A 17,821-nucleotide genomic window follows, 5' to 3' on the forward strand; every position below is an offset into this window, starting at 1 on the left:
CTCAAATACTTGAAATTATTATGAACTTGTTAAAAGCTAAGTAGAGGTATGGTTGGATTTTTGAGTAGAATTGAGAAATAATGGAGAAAGGTGCACTGTTTGAAAAATTGTGAGAGTTGCTTGTAAGGAATTGGAAAAAAAAAGTGAATTTTCTTGGAAACAAATTATAATTTTGAAAGAAAAAAGAGTTGTGTATGTTTTAGAAAAGAAACAATATTTGATTCCTTGCTAGTGGTAGTTCTCGTCTTATTTGTGCTTAAAGAAATTGGGAGCTTGATGTTATAATATTGTGAAGGTTGGGATTTCGTTCAACATAAGTATGGGGTTTAGATTGTGAATTATATGTATTAAAGTTCTCAGGGAGGTGTAGTCACTTTATCCAAATGTATCCCACTTGAAGCGTAGCCTACATTACAATCAAGTAAAGTCTTACTTGATCTTAGACTGAATGAGCTCAAATTAGTAGAGTATTACACTATGGGCAAGCCTATGGTACGTGTTTTGTGGCACATGAATTTTAATTATGAGAGTGAGTGAATTCGTTCTCTCTTGAATTCCTATTTATTCTTAAATTTTATTGTGTGTGGAACTACTCTCTATTTTTGGTATGAGGGCACATAACTTGAGAAAGATAGGTAATGTCTTTGGCCTCTGTGTTAGAGTAAGTGAGAAGGTTTTGAAAAGTACGTGGTACTTTTGAGTCGAGTCTTGAGGCTAGGATGTTACGATATAGTATTTAGTCTGCTTTAATTATTCTTGGCAGGATGAGTTAGGAGAGTTATTTGAAAAGGTTGTCTCTATGTGAGGTGTAGATTAATTGCTTGGGGACATGCAATGGTTTAGGTGTATGGTGTTAACTCAATGCCCAAGGATAAAAGATGGGTTTTGGTGTCTTCATTGGGTTGAATTGTGAGCACGTTCCAGTTCCAGGTGTTGTGTTAAAGGATCTCATTCAGCTTAATGTTAGGCAAGGGAGCCTCTGAGGGAGTAATCTTGTATAGGGGTACCAAGGGGCATCAGTTGTCAAACCAAAATGAGACATCTCCTTTACCAAAGTTCCAAAAAATATTGAGCTCCATTTCTTCTTTGATGTCACAAATGTCTTTCTAGTTTTGCAAGTTTCCCTTATTCCAGTTGGTAGCTATGTGATGCTTCAATTCACGGTATTTAGTAATAATGAAGTAGCCCCAGAGAGAGAGTTAGTAGTTTTAAGGTTCCACCACTATTTAGCTCTAAAATCTTTGCAAGTATCAGTGAGCCTCCTAAAATTAGCACACCCTTCACTATAAGGGTAGCACAAGTTCTTCCATGCAGCCCAGTGATACTTTCCTCCACTATCTTGCCCTTACCAGAAGAATCTGGCCATAAATTTCTCTATGAGCTCTAGTGTTCCTTTGGGTGGATTCACAACATCCAGTAGATGTATAAGGAGAGCCAGAAGAACATGTCTGATGAGGATGGCTCTTCCCCCAGTAGAGAGGAGTTTAATATGCCACCCTTTGATTCTACCAATGACTTTGTTCACAATATCTAAATAAAATTCAATCTTCTTTCTCCCTGTAGCGAGAGGGCATCTCATATATATAATGGGAAACTTTTGGTATTTCATGCCAGTGATAACCTTCATTCTGTTGATAGTGACCAAATTGGTTTATGGTGCTCATTGCAAAACAACTCGTGTTCTTATTGATGAGTTGTTCAGAGATCTTCTCATATTTAGTTGAGGTACTCAAAATCAATCTCATAGTCCTCTTATTTTCATTACATAATAGAATCGTGTCATCTGTAAAAGAAAGATGGTTAACTTTAGGACAATTAGTATTCATATAAATACTTTTGTAACCCACTCTATTATGAAGATTGTTCATCATTTGAGAAAGAATTTAGCACTTAAAATAAAAAGTGAAGGGGGGAGAGGGTCTCCATGTCTTAAGCCCCTCTCAGATTGGAAAAACTCATTTCTTCTTTCATTAACCAGCACAGAGTATGAAGAGCGCAAAGCACAACACGAAGTGGATACTCGCTAGCCAAAAATAGTATAGTTTAATTATCAACTTCACAGGGATTGGATTTAAACAATGCTCAAGTAATTTCTAGCTTAACGCTATTCAGGATGATTTACATTTTGGTTGGGATGATTAATAACTAAAATTAACTATAAAAACTAAAGCAATTAACAATTGATCACAGAAAGACAAGAGTTGAGCAACACCGAAATACTCACTGGGAGAAATAAGGGTCGTGACAGGATAGGTGCAAGATATCTATTCGGGATCTAACTCTAGTTCAATTCACTCTAATATTCTATAATTCTCACGAATTCACTCGATGATTAGTTCAATCATCTAGTCAAGACTCATCTCTCGATTAAATCTTAACTCTATGAGATGAACTAATATAAAACATCGTGAAGGTATGCAAGAATATTTTAATGGATTAATCTTTAGAAAAACGTCTCTCGAATATTCTCCTAACTTGATTTAATCAACAATTCAACAAGCTCTTTTAATTACTTAAAAGAATCATAGAATTAAACAAAATAATGCAAAGATAATAAATAACATATTCCTCTTTCGATTAAATAAACTGGTGAATAAAGTTGCAATTAATTCAAAGCTCCATAAATGAATTCATGCAAAGAACTAGAGTTAAAATCCATAAATATCAATCAAAACACTATATCCGTCAAACCCTAAAGTAAACTACTCCATAATCATGGAGAAAGTCATCGCAGATAAAGTTGAAGAACAAGAAAACATGAATTCAATCCAAACTCGGGAGTTGAATAGATGAAAAAATGATGAATCCTTGTGCTTTGAGTATCCAATGCTCTTCCAATCTTCCGTAGGTCAAAAGTCCTCTAAAAATCATATTTTTGATATATTTATACCATGTAGGAATGGACCCGGATGAAACTACCCTTTCCAAGCCGAAGTGGGACATTACTCTAAGAAAATTACAAAAGCGTGGCGCGCCACGCGTACCCCAAGCGTCGCGCCAATGGCTAAGTTCAGAGAGCATGGTTTTTTTCACTCTACGGGAATTTTGCACTAGCACCTTGTGCCCCGAGGCGCGGTAGTACATTTTTCACAGAGTAATCTTTTTTTCCCACTTTTTGACGTTCAGACTTAGTCCTCGACCCCCGAACGTGATTCCGGCTTAATTTTTGGGCTTCTACTCAGACTTTAAAGCTCCAAATTATCTATTTTAGCTCCAAACTTGCTTCCTTACTCGAAATCACATCCTACATAATATAACACATGTAATAAATATAAAGTACTAACATTTAGGCTCAAATACAATCAAAGTGTAGTAGTTAGAGTATGAAATATAGTTAAAATATGAGTTCCTAGTTTATCATCATAGTTTCAATTATTGGAGATGTAATTGTGAATAGTCACAATCCACTGCTCATTGAAGCTCATATTCTTTATGATTTTACCAAGGAAAGTCCATGAGACTCTGTCATACGCTTTGGTCATATCAAGTTTCATAATAACATTGCCTCCCATATTTGGTTTGTTGATGTCACTAGCGATCTCCTATGCAATGAGAATGTTTTCTGAAACTGATCTCCCCTTAACGAAGCTAGTTTAGTTCTTTCTGAAATTGATCTGCCCTTAACGAAGCTAGTTTAGTTCCTGGAGATGACCCTAGGTAATATACTAGAGAGCCTGGAGTTGAGGATCTTAGAAATTATTTTGGAAGACACATTGCAAAGACAAATTGGCCTGAGGTCTGAAAAACTTTTGGGGTGCTCAATTTTAGGAATCATGACAATGCAGGTATGAGTATAGATTTTGGTAAGTGTGGAGCCTCTGAATACATCTTTGACAGCATTATGCACATCCTCATAGATAATATCCCAACACTTGTGGTAGAACATCCCACTAAGTCCATCATGCCCACGAGAGCTATTGGCATCAATGGATAACACAGTGTCAGTAACTTCTTGGAGAGTAGGAATGACACATATTCCAATATTATCATCCTTAGTAATACATCTTTCAATACAATCGAGGGCTCAAAGTCGGTGTTGTTGGAATCTTCAGAAAAGAGGTTCTTGTAAAAGTCTATAGCTCCCTAAGCAATAGACTCATAATCTTCAAACCATTTACCTTCTTCTTGAATTCTTCTAATAGGCAACTTTCTTCTTTTCTCTTTGGTAGTAGCGATGGAAGTAGGCAATATTGGCATCACCTTTATTGAACCATTTAACTCTAGTTTTTTGGATCAAAATAGAGTCATTAATCTTTAGATATCTTATAAACTCAGCTTTACTCTTAGATAGTTCACATCTATTCTCTAGAGTATTATTGGTCATACAGTTCTCTTCCAAGTACCTGATGAGGTTTTCCAATCGTTTAGGCTCCTCAAAGATATCTCCAAAAGTTGCTCTGGACTATGTACTAAGTGACTTAGTAGTGTTCATGATCTTCTGATGCATGATGTATAAAGTATTACCTTGGATGTAAATACCCTAATTGTTTTGCACTGTCTGTGAGAATTATGGGTGTTCAGTCCAGAAGTTAAGAAACTTGAAGTGCCTAGTACCTTGAGTATCTTCATGATGTAGCACTAACAGTGGGTCATGATCTGGATAAGCGTGTGACTGTTGTGCTATTGAGAATATCAAACCAACAAGAATTGTATACTAATTTGTCGAGTCTTTTCCATATAGTGAGGGGCGGATCTCTATTATCACACCGGGTAACTTTAGCGCCAGTAAAACTAGCATCTTGTAGACCACACTCGTTGAGATAGTCTATGAAGTCCAGACTTTCCTCTAGTTTGTGTGATCTGCCATCCAGCTTTTTCTCTCTATTCATAATCACATTAAAGTCACCAATGACCCCACATGGGTCTTGAATTGCAGTAGCTAAGTCTCTTAGATCTAACCATAACTCCCTTATCAATTCTTCAGAGAACTTAGCATATACAATTGTTTATAGAAAGGAGGGGCAGTTATTATGGTCATCCTTAATGTGAACATATTGTTCTTTGTCTTGAAGAATAGTAATGTTGATGTCATTAGTCCAAAAAAGCCAGGCCTTGTTAGAGCACTTAAAGAAGGCATGTTGCATTCCTAACTTTCTTTTGAATTTCTCAATTTTGCCACTATCTACCATAGGTTCTTGTAGGCAGATGAAAGGAAGTTGATATTGAAGTTTCAAAGTTTGGAGTCTCTCAAGAGATCCTTTGGACCTTATACCCCTGATATTCCATGATATTGTACTAATCATGGGAAGTATTAGGATTGGAGTGCTTTAATCTGCCATCGCGGAGTCAATAAAGTTGTCTCTGAAAAATGACCCCCTCAATATTGTGTTGATTCCTTGGGGATAGGTTGTTGGTATTGGAGATATTAGTCTGCTCATTATCTCGCAAACAAAGCGACTCCTCAAAATGGGACTTTCTGATATCCCCCTGGTAACTTCATCGTCTGATAAAGATTTTTCAATATCCTCTTCGATACGTTCCATAAACATTTCCTGGTTAAGTTTGTCACTAGATACTACATCAAGCTATTGAACTTGGACGACTGGAACATTAAAAATCTCATCCATTGAATCTGGGGGTTCAACTTCAGCATTTTGAGGTCCATTTCCTACTTGCTCCTTCAGTATATCCAGATCATGGACCTTGTTGGTCAGATTGGTTATCTTCTCCTTGATATAAGGGGTGGTCTGCTTCAGAAGGAAGTTTATGGGGGTCTATAGGTGTATAGTCTTGGGCACTAGATCCTCTCCCTTAGTAGTAACCCCTTTAGTGGTACTAACTTTGTCTTGGAATTTTATTTCTTAAAGGGCACCCTTTTGCTATTGTTGGCATCATTACTGATCAATAAATCCTTGCCACTTTGTGCTTCTTGATCAATGTTCTCCATATACGACAAGGTTCATTTCTGTTCTTCCTAACTTTATGATTATGGTGGTGCATTTCGTTCTTATTCTGCTTCATTTCCTTTGTTTTGTTGTCGTGCTCCCTGTCCCATCTAGAGTTCATACCAAATTAAAATTTAGAGTCATCTCCAACTTTGCCTTGTATATTGTTCTCCTTATCTGTGCTAGTCTCCATCGTTTACTTCATTATTTCCTGCTCAACTAGTTGATTGAACATATTGCTATTAAGCTGAAAGTTGTTGCTTTGATGTATGACTTCATTCTCCCCACTGGTCTGGGGGTCTTTGGAGAAGAGTTTCCATTGATGTTGTTTTTGCCCTTTCCTTTTCTTTTATCCACTTGTTGCTATCCTTCCTCTATAGTAGATTTGGAAGCATTAGTGTCATGTCTGTTGCTCATACTTATATCTACCTCCGTCTGTTGAGTTCCATGCTTGGTAATGTCAGCGCTAGTAGTGGCCATATTTGAGCTATATATGTTGCCTTTGTTGATCTGGTTGTTGATGTTTTTCTCAAATTGCTGGTTCTTCTTTTCTTCTTCTGCTAACTCATTATTTTGGGTATCCACATGATCATTTTTGGGAGCATGTTGACAGATCTCCCTAGTGTGGCCTTGGATTCTACAATGGGAGCAAAAAAGGGGGACTGTTTCATACTCAATTTTTGAATAAAGTTCTCCAAAATACCTTCTGGATTCTGAATGGCCACCTGAACTTCAGTGATCAGAGGTTTCAATAGATCTATCTCAATCCTCATTTTAGTTGATGTGGGCCTTGTTTTTGTTTGAGTGGCTTTATCCATGACAATCGGTATTCCAATAGGCCCAACAATCCTACAGAGCGCTTCCCACTCATAGTAATGCCATGGAAGATCCACACGGGTGCTAGTATCGTAACCTTATTTGGTTTGAAATTAGCAGTCCACCTCTGTATTTTCATGGAATGTTCTTCGCCAAGTTGTATAAAGGTATATGCAGCTATTAAATTGTAGTCCTCTTCATTATCAACATCAATGAAGACATGTTTAGCATCTTTGGTCCCTATTTTCACATGCCCTTTAGTCAGCACAATCCTCGCAAAATCTGCCCTAATTTTGTCAATTTTGGAACGATTACGATCGAAGTTACCTATTAGAGTCCATTTGCAAGTCTCAACTAGTAGATCATGTTCTTCCTTTGTGAATGTGACTATTGGTTTCCCATTGATGATTTCATGCTTTCTGTGCTGGAGTTTATTTTGCTCTTATTTGTGCGTTGCGCCTTCAGCTCTAGGGCTCCTCTATACGTAGCCTGATCATCTGGGTTAAAACTTTGACCCAAATTCGCAAGTTGATTGTTAATGTTGTAGATTATTTGGGAATTTGGTGGAAAATTCATAGTATCTAAGGGCTTGTTGGTGCTCGTTCTTAAGGAGGAACGTAGAAACTCATGTCTGAGTTCCAAGGGAGATAGTTGTTACCGGCTAGATGTTACCGTTAATGAAAAGAGAGAATGGGGAGGAGAGAGACGAGGTGTATTGCTGCTTGACAACATGTAGAAGTTAATCAATTTAATTATCTATATTTGGATATATTATTATTATTAAACTTTTCTTTTTTGAAGGGGCAGTGACCCTATAATCTTTTTTCTTTGAGTTTCTTCTCTGGTGTTCTACCTTTGAAAGGGGTATCAATTAATTAATATTTGCGCAAAGTAAAACCCATTAAAAGGGAAGTGCTTCCTATCCGTATTTTTATTTTATTTTTATAGCTCGAACAGGAAAGAGGTATCTAACTCTTTCTTTTTGAGCGAATAATATGGACGGATACTTACAAATTTATCTATTTCGTCACCTCTAGCTGTGACCCGATATCAGAATAATTGGTAGGAGGCCTGCCAACGTCTTGTGTCAACTAATTGAGTTTGTGGGGTCATGGGCTCGGACACCTCCCAACCCAAAATGTAGTGCCCCAACCCTCCAACGGCCGAGATCGGCTATTTATAACTGCAAATCCAATCTGGCCTACTTCCACCTTAGTTATTCATACTCTATTAATTGTTATCTCTACAATTACTTGATTGGAACTATGTTGTAGTAGACTAGTAGTTTACTTTCTAGATACATAACTAAATTCCCAAAAATGTTACGCTCACAGAGAAATGTGGAAGCAGTCTATCAACAGAGTTGTATCCCCAGATTTGTATTGCAAGATTCATTCAATTTTATTTAGTTAGTAGAACCTTCTTGAGTTTCCGAAATAGTGTAAAAAGAAGGGCTTCGAATCATTGCTATTTGACAATACAGATCGATGTAATTGCAAGGTGAAAGATTTCAGCGACTATCGTTGTCTTGGACCTGCATCCGTTTTTTTCCTTTTTTGCACAATAAATCCCTTCGGCCGAAGACTTAGGAGAGAAGGGAACGTTAACTTGGGAGGGAATAGCGAGAAGGGAAATTTTTTAAAATAATTTTGGAACCTAATTTTGTGCGCATTGGACCTGCAATCATATTCACATGAAATGTTGAGGAAATTATTAAATAGAATGACATAGTTGTGAGGGAGGAACTTTGAGAGATCCCCACCAATTAATACGAGCATTGTACTAGAGAAGAGTCACCTTTTAGTCGGCAGTCTAAAAGGACAATTATTAGATGCCAGAAACGACTGAAACAGAAAACTTTGACATATAGCGTCAGAAACTGGATTGAATTGACCACAGAGCGCAGAACTAGAAATAACCACTAAATTTGCAATTATCAGATATCAGAAGTATCTACAGTAGGAAAGCAAAACAATTCCAGAAAGTCTAGAACTATTTACATGTTCTGACAAATTCATTTGGCAAAAAACGCATCAAGCATGGTTACCAGCTCCATTGAGATAGAACTTGAACCAAACTGTCATTAAGCAAACTAAAGAGTCATGTTTCTATACACGCAATGGTGCCTCTTAATCATTCAGGGCAGCCGTCATGACTTCAGCAAAAACTGTACTGAAAAATAATTTTGCCCCCACGATGCTTTCTACAAAAAAGTAGTCAGCATCAACAGGAATTCAAGCCCTGAATGCACATGACCTGGAACAATCAGGCCCAAGTCCAGGCATGCATCACATTAAGTTAAGATCGATGAAGGAATATTTATTCCTCATCAGTAAAAAGCTAAAATCCAAAAGTAGAACCATGTACATGCGCCACACACTTCTTTGCCTACTCACAAAACAGAGTCAAATGCAACCTGGAATTGAGCGGTATGTCTTGGCTTCGGACAAGAAGCATTAGCAAGCCCTCGAAGCAGTCTAAGAACATCGGCGGTATCATCGAGGTAATACTTGGCTTTGCTTGGCTTTTGCCCAACTGTGCAGGCAAAGATATCTGGGGCAGCAGTGACTGACGGACTGGATACACTGCTTAATATGCTCTCAAACATGTCTTCATCTGATCTATCGTCTCCAATGCACATTACAAAATCAGGTGGTTTCCCGCTATCTACCATCATTGAGAGAACTTTTTGTGCCACTAATCCTTTAGTCACACCCTGCAATCACCACAAACAAGTAAAAACTTTGAAGAGCATAATGCAACATGCACATGTCTGCATCTGCATCAGACACAAATACACAAGGACAATCTTACTTGTGGTTTGACTTCGACAATATGTTGGCCCCTCTTAACAACTGCAGGTTCATTTGCAAGTACAGTTTCCAAATGATCCAACAATTCCTTTGCTTGACAGGAGCCAAAATCTGGGTCTGCATCATGATGGTGCCACACCAAAGCACTCTCCTTTGGTTCTATATATGATCCATCGGTTGCTTCAGTGTAAAGTTTCATCACAGGTTCCACAATTGGTTTCCACTCAAGATCAGAAGCCAAACATTCCCAATCCGCCATTTTACTACCCCTGCAACAAGATAGAAACCTGGTTAAATGAAGGTATCCATGGGAAACTTCAAGACAAATTCAAATGAGATATTACAGGGAAACTGCCACAAAAGGACTCTGTCATGTTTACACAAAAAATATCCATACAAGGGTTAGCTCCATACCTAATGAAATACCCATGTTCAGCAGCTATTCCAAGCCTTTCACATGGTGCAAGCCATTCACTTAATGACATCCTTCCTCTGCCACTAACAATATAGACACTGTTTTTAGGATCACTGCTTAAAGCATTCAACAGCGTAATAACTTCAGCACTTGGAGCTTTAATCAATGATGACTGAGGCACAACAGTGCCATCATAGTCCAAGAATATTGCCCTTCTCTGTGTCCTCCTATATGACGAGACCATGTGATCAATAGACAATTTTCTAAAACTTGGAGAAAGTGCAATTACTCTGAAGCCCAGGCCAAGACCAATGCCCCAGCAACGCTTGCTATAATGATCTTTGCATGCTCTTTCCAAGTCCTGCATAAAGCTACGAGCCCAGTAAGCTACATCATGAGAGCTTACATACCGATAGTGCTTCTCATGACGAAGTTGTTTCTCAGAATCGGACATTGTGATGGCCACATTTAAAGCCTCAGCCACAGCTTCAATATCCCAAGGATTCACCCTAATTGCTCCGCTCAGAGATGGGGAACAACCAATAAATTCTGATACAACAAGCATGCTAGTTCTAGGAGAATCAGTTTTGATACCCATAGCCTCATCCATACCAGGAGAACCTTGCCTGCAAACAATATACTTGTAAGGCACTAAATTCATTCCATCCCTCACGGCATTCACTAGGCAACACTCAGCAACAGCATAATACGCTGTTTTCTCATAGCGGGGAACTGGACGATCAATCAAAACTACAGGCTCGTAATTAGATCTACCGTAAATTTGGTTAATCCTTTCAGCAGTTGAATATGTCTCCTTCCTTGCTTCCTGAACATCTTTGCCCGAGCTACGAGCGGGGTTTACTATTTGAACAAGAACAAGTTTCCCCTGCAAGTCCTGGTCCTGCTGTAGCAGATACTCGAATGCTAGCAATTTCAAACTAATGCCTTTAAAGATGTCCATATCATCCACACCTAGAATGACCTTCTTCCCCATGAACTGTTCTTGAACTTCTTTAGCTTTATCAAAAGTAGAAGAAAGATTCATCACAGACTCTAGTCGACCCATATGTATGCCCACGGGCAGAATCTTAATGTAAACTGTACGACCAAAATAATCAAGTCCAATATGTCCTCGTTTAGATTCATAATCGAGACCCAACATTCGACTGCAGCATGACAGAAAGTGACGTGCATAATCAAAGGTATGAAAGCCAATTAGGTCGCAATTCAACAACCCTTTCAGAATTTCATCCCTAACAGGGAGAGTTCGGTAAATTTCTGAGGAAGGAAATGGACTATGAAGAAAAAAACCAAGTTTGACACGATGGTAGCGCTTCCTCAAAAATGTAGGGAGAACCATGAGGTGGTAATCTTGAATCCAAATATAATCATCTTCAGGATTAACCACTTCCATAACCTTATCAGCGAAAATCTTATTTGCAGAGACATAAGCTTGCCACAGCTGACGATCAAAACGATCTCCATGGTCAGGACACATTGGAAGCATGTAGTGAAAAAGAGGCCAAAGTTGCTGCTTACAGAAGCCGTGATAATATTTCTCCTGGATGTCATGGGGTACAAAAGTAGGCACACACTTGAACTCCTCAAGAAGTCTTTGAGCAACTTCCTCCTGTTCACTAGGTTCCACATCAACCTTGAGCGAACCCACATAGACAACCTCCGTTTCAAGAGAAAACCCATCCTTCAATTGCAATAAAAGAGAATCCTCATCCAAACTGAAGAACCACTTTTTAGCTGCTGTATCCCTTCGAGCATGCAAAGGCAGCATGTTTGCTACAATGATTTTTCGCTCTCGACATGAGGATGACATACTATCTGAATCACCCTCATTGCTGCCATAACCATCTGCGATGATTCCAGGAACTGTCATTACACGTGGAAGAGCTCTAGGTGTCTGAGGTATATCTAGTATATCTCCAGATGCCATGTCCAAAAGATTTGCACAAGATCTTGACGGCATGACTAAAAAGTGAAATTTGGTCAATGTTGTCAAGCAAGCGCTACTGGAATTTGAAATCTACGCTTGAAAATTTCAACCCCCAAAGCAATTGTGCAGTACCCTACAGACATGACTCTTAACATCATCAGAACATCAAACAAACAAACTATGGATTGGAAGGGTTAATGATATTATCGAGCATCAAACAAGCAATGGCAAAGATGCTAAAAGAAAGGCAAGGAATAGAAGTGTCAAGAAATACTTAATCTCAAACTTAAAAAATGGAAATAAGTATAGAGTTGACAGAATTGTTACAACATTGCAATGATTCAACGATTCATCTCAATCACATAATAAGAAGGACATGAAATGCAGCACCACAGAATTCGACAGCTGTAGTAGCTTTAAACAAAAATTTACAAGCTGATGAGTGATATATTACAGACAACAACAACAACCCAGTAAAACCCCACTAGTGGGTTCTGGAAAACTTTACAAGCTGATGAGTGATATATGACAGAAGCTACAAATATTACCAATTTTTCAGGGTGGAGGGTTGGTTACATTATAAGGTAGGAGCCAATACAAAAGGGGGGAAATACACATTTTCGAGTGCTATGGTATACGAACATGGTATTTATCATAATAACAGTTATATGGCTTTGAGAGACCATGACTAACTCAGTAGCAACAGCAGTTCATCTGAAATGGACAGTGAATAAACAAACAAGTACCATTAATAAGATTAGTTCTACTTTAATGTGTTGAGTAAGCTTGGTGGATGGTACGTAACGAACCTAGGAATGATATGTCGGTAACAAACTCAAACCCAACCCAAAACCCATTTGAAGGTGAGTGCATCACATCATGTACCACCCCCAAACTCTCCAATAAAGGAAATTACAGAAAGGACAACTATTAATCCTTCTATCTCGCTGTAAAATACTAATTTGGTGGAGGGCTAAATATTCCAAAGATGCTTTAAAAACTATGGCTTTTTTTGGGTCAGAAAGACTATGGCATGTATTCACTATATACTTTCTGAAGGTAGCAATTAGAGGTAAATGCGTCATGATGAATTGCATCTAGCATTTTTACATTAAAAGGAAATTATTGGATATTCAACGCTCTGTCAAAAACTAAAGACATATATACTACCATATATTTCTGGAGTATATCAATTGCAGGTCTAGACTAAAACTTAATAACTTTGCCAACTAGCCATGAGATGAGCTCTAACATCCCATCAGAACACTTAAATTTGTTGTTTAAGAATATGCAAGAGAAGTATTTAACTTGGCAGTATACTAATTCTTTATTATGCAATCTTCATTTTTCACATGACCTTCCTATATTAATACTCTTGGCTATATGGACAGGTTAATGTTATCATGGAAATAACTACTGATCATATACATGATTCCTCGACTTGCTACTCTTTCAGCTCTATCCGTATTTAGGAGCCGTTTGGTTGTAAAAATAAGGAGAATTAGTGTGCTCATTAAATATAGCATAAGTTGTACATTGTTCGGTTGCTTGAATAAGGAGAATTAATCTCCTCATTAAATTCAGCATAACTTGTATCTTGTTTGGTTGTAATTTGTCTCTTATGCGGGGATCTGTGTAAAATACAGGGTGGAATATGAAATAAAAATATAAGTATTAGCAATATAAGGATTAAAACTATTAAAATGACAAAGATGACCTCATCTCTTCAGACTCATATTTCTTTTAATAAAACAAACCAAACATCCAACAAGAAATAATACATGCATTACAAATCCTGGCATTACTATTCCCTGTATAACTTGTCTCCGAACGAAATGACTCCTTAGGGTTCTGTCTAATTAATTTTGAAACCCCTACAACACATTGTTGTCAAAGGCTCGTTTCCAGTGTGCTTAAATCCTAAAGCTGGAGCAGAACATGCAGAACGCTTCGCCTTACCGAGCAAGCGCTTCAGTGCAGTCACAAAGGCTCTAAGGCATACGTCTCATCGCCAAAAGCATTATCCTGAAGAGGCGACACTAAGCAATGAATATTTTACTTCATTCTAGTTTTCTTTTAAATTTTGTTATCTATATATTTGTTATTTCTGCTTATAATTATTGTTCCTAAACTACAAAATCTTCTTACTTCTTTTGTTTTTTGATAAGGAAAGAGTACAAAGTAAAAACTATTAATGTTAGCTTCTTACTTCTTTTTTTTGCACCTTTCTTCATAGAAGCTCGTGCTTTTCACTTAAAACCCCAATGGACTAAGACCTTAGCGCTTTTACGTGTTTTTCACATTTGATAAATATCCAACGAATCTTCCAAACCTGCCAAGGACGACTATATCTCTAGATAAATGAAGCTACATAAGATGGTTTTTCTCTCTTACTAGATCCAGCCTTGTTAATCTCTGTAATAAAGGATGATGGTGAAGTCTGACCTTCCAGTTAGTGGAAACAGAGGGAGATTTACTTCTATATAACATCTTATTTAACAAAAACAACCAGAAATCAAAACCTTGTAAATTATTAAAAAGAAAATAGAAAGTACAAACACAATAAAGTTTAGAAAACAATTGATAGTTCAAAGAAGGCATCTATTAAGCACTAAACTATAGAGCTGCAAACTGAATAATCACTCATATGTAATCAAGAATCAAATGGCACATTAGGAAGGGTAGAAAAGAGGCATATACCATGACTAGACTAGATAAAATCCAGTATTTCAAAAAATGCTTTTCTTCAGTATTACTTATAAAAAAAATTACATTGCCTCTGTGTTATGAATATGCTCATTTCCCATTATTGATGGTATTAGGCGTAAAAAACTCACCGGAAACGTCGAATGTCTGGCGTCAAGCAAATAACTCGAAGGATTTTTCCCCTACGCAATGAACTCTCAAGGGACTTTCTGAATACTAGATTCAAATAGCTTGCTCAATTAGGGCCTTGCCTCTAGTTCATGAGCCAACTACAATTTGTGAGCACTAGATGCAACAAGCACACACCTGTATGGGGCAGGCCATAGACCAAATTGCTTGCATGTCCATTTCTATATAACAAGATCTTCATGTGATCATAGTGGGGATAGTAATCCCTGCAGGTTATAGAAGAAACTAAGTGCTGGTATCCCGCCAGTCCATCACTGCATAATTATGATATTTTGTCGCCTTATGGGTGATAATAATTTATTCTTTCAACTTTTAAGGTGTTACATTCAATTTTTATATTAATAAGATGTTTAGGTTTGCATGGTCCACGTGCAAAAGGAAACAAAAAATGGTAAACACTTCAACGGCTACAAACAGTCCATTTACGTCCCTCTCAAAACTTGTGAAAGCTTCCAATTTATGAACTTCCTTTTAAACTTTTTACTCAGCAATAAATGTGAACTCACACACATTATTGTGGAAAAGTTTCTCTTATAACTAGTGGAACTTTCTACGGAAAAAAAAATTGTTGTCTTCTACTCATTAAGGAATGGCAATTCACGTGCATGATGCATGGGCTCCCCTAGTAACACACCATATTATACCTCCCCATGCAAACTCTGCTCCTAGGTGCTTTTGAATTCCCGTTTCCTTTCTTCCACCCTAATATTTAACGCTGCCTCAACAAACACTCAAATTCATGCACATACACACACATGTCCAGATTCTTCGTTCAACATTTACTTCCATAGTTGTTAAGTGAATCCATTTCCGTAGTCATTACCTTCCACATCTCTTATGCATTTTGATATTCACATTAAGTTACTGGTTAAGTTCAAAGTCCCAAAGGAATTAGATTCCCATGTTAAGGAAATCTGGTACAATTTAAAGGAACAAACATGACATATAATTTTTTAATGATGGTGGTATCAAGGCCAACTTATGAGCACCTCGACTATTCCGTCGGGTACCTGTTATCACCCACCATCACAAGTACCAGATAACTCTTCCCACCAAAGCTGAGTTAGATGAAAAGAAATTACCTAATGTTTTTTTTGCTTCTGCTGGGATTTGAACTCACTGTTTTAATAGGCGTTTTCGGGACGAGCCCCGGGGCGAGGCGTACCAAAAACGCCCTGGGGCGATGGTGTGGGGCGAAAGTCTCAAGAGGCGTACGCCCAGCAATTTGGGGCGTACGCTCGGGCGTTCGAGGCGCGTTTTTTTAGTGAGTAAGCCCCAGAGACTTTTTCAAATTAAAACAAAATTTGCTGAATAAGTCTTTCATGTAATACCCAAATTCTCAAAAGTCAATTTAGTAATTACTCAAAAGGTTTAAAAAGGAACTCAAAAGTATTAAATTTAAAAGTCAAAGACTTTTTTTATTGATTAAATCCCTAATTCATGGTCTTTCCCAATTTTTATCTTGTCCTCTAGTGTGCTAATATCTCTCAAAAGCAACGAATAGAGAACTACATTCTTCTTCATAGCAGCAAATTCAAAGTTCAAATTGCAGGTTAATCATCCTTTTTGTTCCTCCATATAGAAAACTTTATTCTTTTAGACTCAAATTACTTGTGCTTGTAAGTAGCGTATAATAGATTATTTTGATTAGTTTTTTGTGGGGATGGAGCACACATATATATAATTTTCTTCAATTTTTATGAAATTTTACCTATTTATAAATATTTACGGTCATTATATTATTTTATTATATTATTTTATAAAATATTAAAAATTAAATACCTATAGGGCTTAAGCCCCGTGCCTCGGGGCTTACGTTTCGCTGAGGCATATGTAAAACGCCTCGCCTTACGCCCACGCCTTTTAAAACACTGTTTGAACCTAATATCTCATGGCTCTCCTCCCTCTTTATTGACCCACACCCACAGGTGCAACAAACACGACATATCTTGAAACACCCTTTTTTTTTGCTGCGAACTTCATTTCCATAAAAACATCTCAACTCTTCCTCGGGATTTAAGTTATGAGTCAAAATATCAGGACAGATGAAACTCAAAACCATGCAAAAATCAAACAAAGTACAGTAAAAAGAAAATTGGTGCCACAAAAAAAGGAGCTTCCAATGAAAAACAAAATGGCTGTTTGCTGTAAGAGACAGTACAGGGACAACATTTCAGTAAATATATCAAGTCGAAATACAAGTACAACCATGTAAACAAAAGGAATGGGGATCTAAACTTAACTAAGCCCTTATATGGATTAAAAACCGCTATGCAATCACAGAAAATGAGAAAATTCTCACCTTAAATTTCAAATTAAACAAATTGTCAACCTTCTAAACCTCCCAGCAATTTCCTATGAGAAATAAAAACAAATTTAAATAATAACTAATAACAATTAATAAACAAGAATAATTTTTCATTTTCCTTTTCTGCAACGGTTTTTCATAAGAATAGCCTCCAAAACATGAAATTCCACAGGAAAAAAAATAAAACAAAAGCAATCAAATTTAAATTAAAAAAATAAACAACATATCAGAAAAGACGAGGTGCATACTGTACATACAACGGAAATCCGGTGACCGGAAGACGGTGATGACGTCAAAAACCGACGAAAGAGAGAGAGAGAGAGAGACACTGTGTGTGTATTTTGGTGCGAAGTTTCAACGGAAGCAATATATAAAGAGAGGAATGAGATCAGAATGTGTTTTTGCAGAGAGAAGAAATAGAAATGAGATTAGACAGGGAGATTGTACAAGACTTAATGCAACAAGTACGATTTCTATAAATTGGGGGAAAAGCTTGACTTTGGGGCTTTTGGGCAGTGTCGATTTACGTGTAACAGGATAAAGTCGACCTTACTTTACCATGGTTAGTATGAATTAACCATGGTTTACTGCTCATGTTTTGCTTCGTGATTGGCCCTCTAGTACTAGTAGTAGTTTCTTAATTACAACTATATCCTTGCCTACTATATTTAACGACTACTTGAGGAATAATGAATGTAAAATGCGTCTTTCATAAATATAGTATTTTTTATTTAGTTATGA

General features: G+C 37.3%; 1 protein-coding gene across 8 annotated transcripts; it reads right to left on the bottom strand.

The window, feature by feature from the left end:
* Positions 1 to 8,590: 8,590 nt before the first annotated feature.
* LOC107783674 (putative alpha,alpha-trehalose-phosphate synthase [UDP-forming] 9) lies at positions 8,591 to 17,576 on the bottom strand. 8 transcript variants are annotated; one of them, XM_016604685.2, is made up of 7 exons: positions 17,338 to 17,570; positions 17,075 to 17,127; positions 14,890 to 14,978; positions 14,715 to 14,799; positions 9,929 to 12,010; positions 9,516 to 9,783; positions 8,591 to 9,417 (listed from the first exon to the last, which is right to left on the bottom strand). In XM_016604685.2, the coding sequence occupies exons 5-7, from the start codon at positions 11,908 to 11,910 to the stop codon at positions 9,094 to 9,096; spliced, it is 2,574 nt and encodes an 857-aa protein (XP_016460171.1). In that variant the 5' UTR covers positions 11,911 to 12,010; positions 14,715 to 14,799; positions 14,890 to 14,978; positions 17,075 to 17,127; positions 17,338 to 17,570; the 3' UTR covers positions 8,591 to 9,093. The 8 variants fall into 8 exon arrangements, with proteins under 8 accessions (XP_016460171.1, XP_016460169.1, XP_016460170.1 ...); XM_016604683.2 differs by having other exon boundaries at positions 14,715 to 14,978; positions 17,329 to 17,566; XM_016604684.2 differs by lacking the exon at positions 17,075 to 17,127 and having other exon boundaries at positions 14,715 to 14,978; positions 17,338 to 17,566.
* Positions 17,577 to 17,821: the final 245 nt, after the last annotated feature.

The sequence above is a fragment of the Nicotiana tabacum genome, chromosome 24, assembly GCF_000715075.1.
Source record: "Nicotiana tabacum cultivar K326 chromosome 24, ASM71507v2, whole genome shotgun sequence".
NCBI lineage: Eukaryota > Viridiplantae > Streptophyta > Magnoliopsida > Solanales > Solanaceae > Nicotiana > Nicotiana tabacum.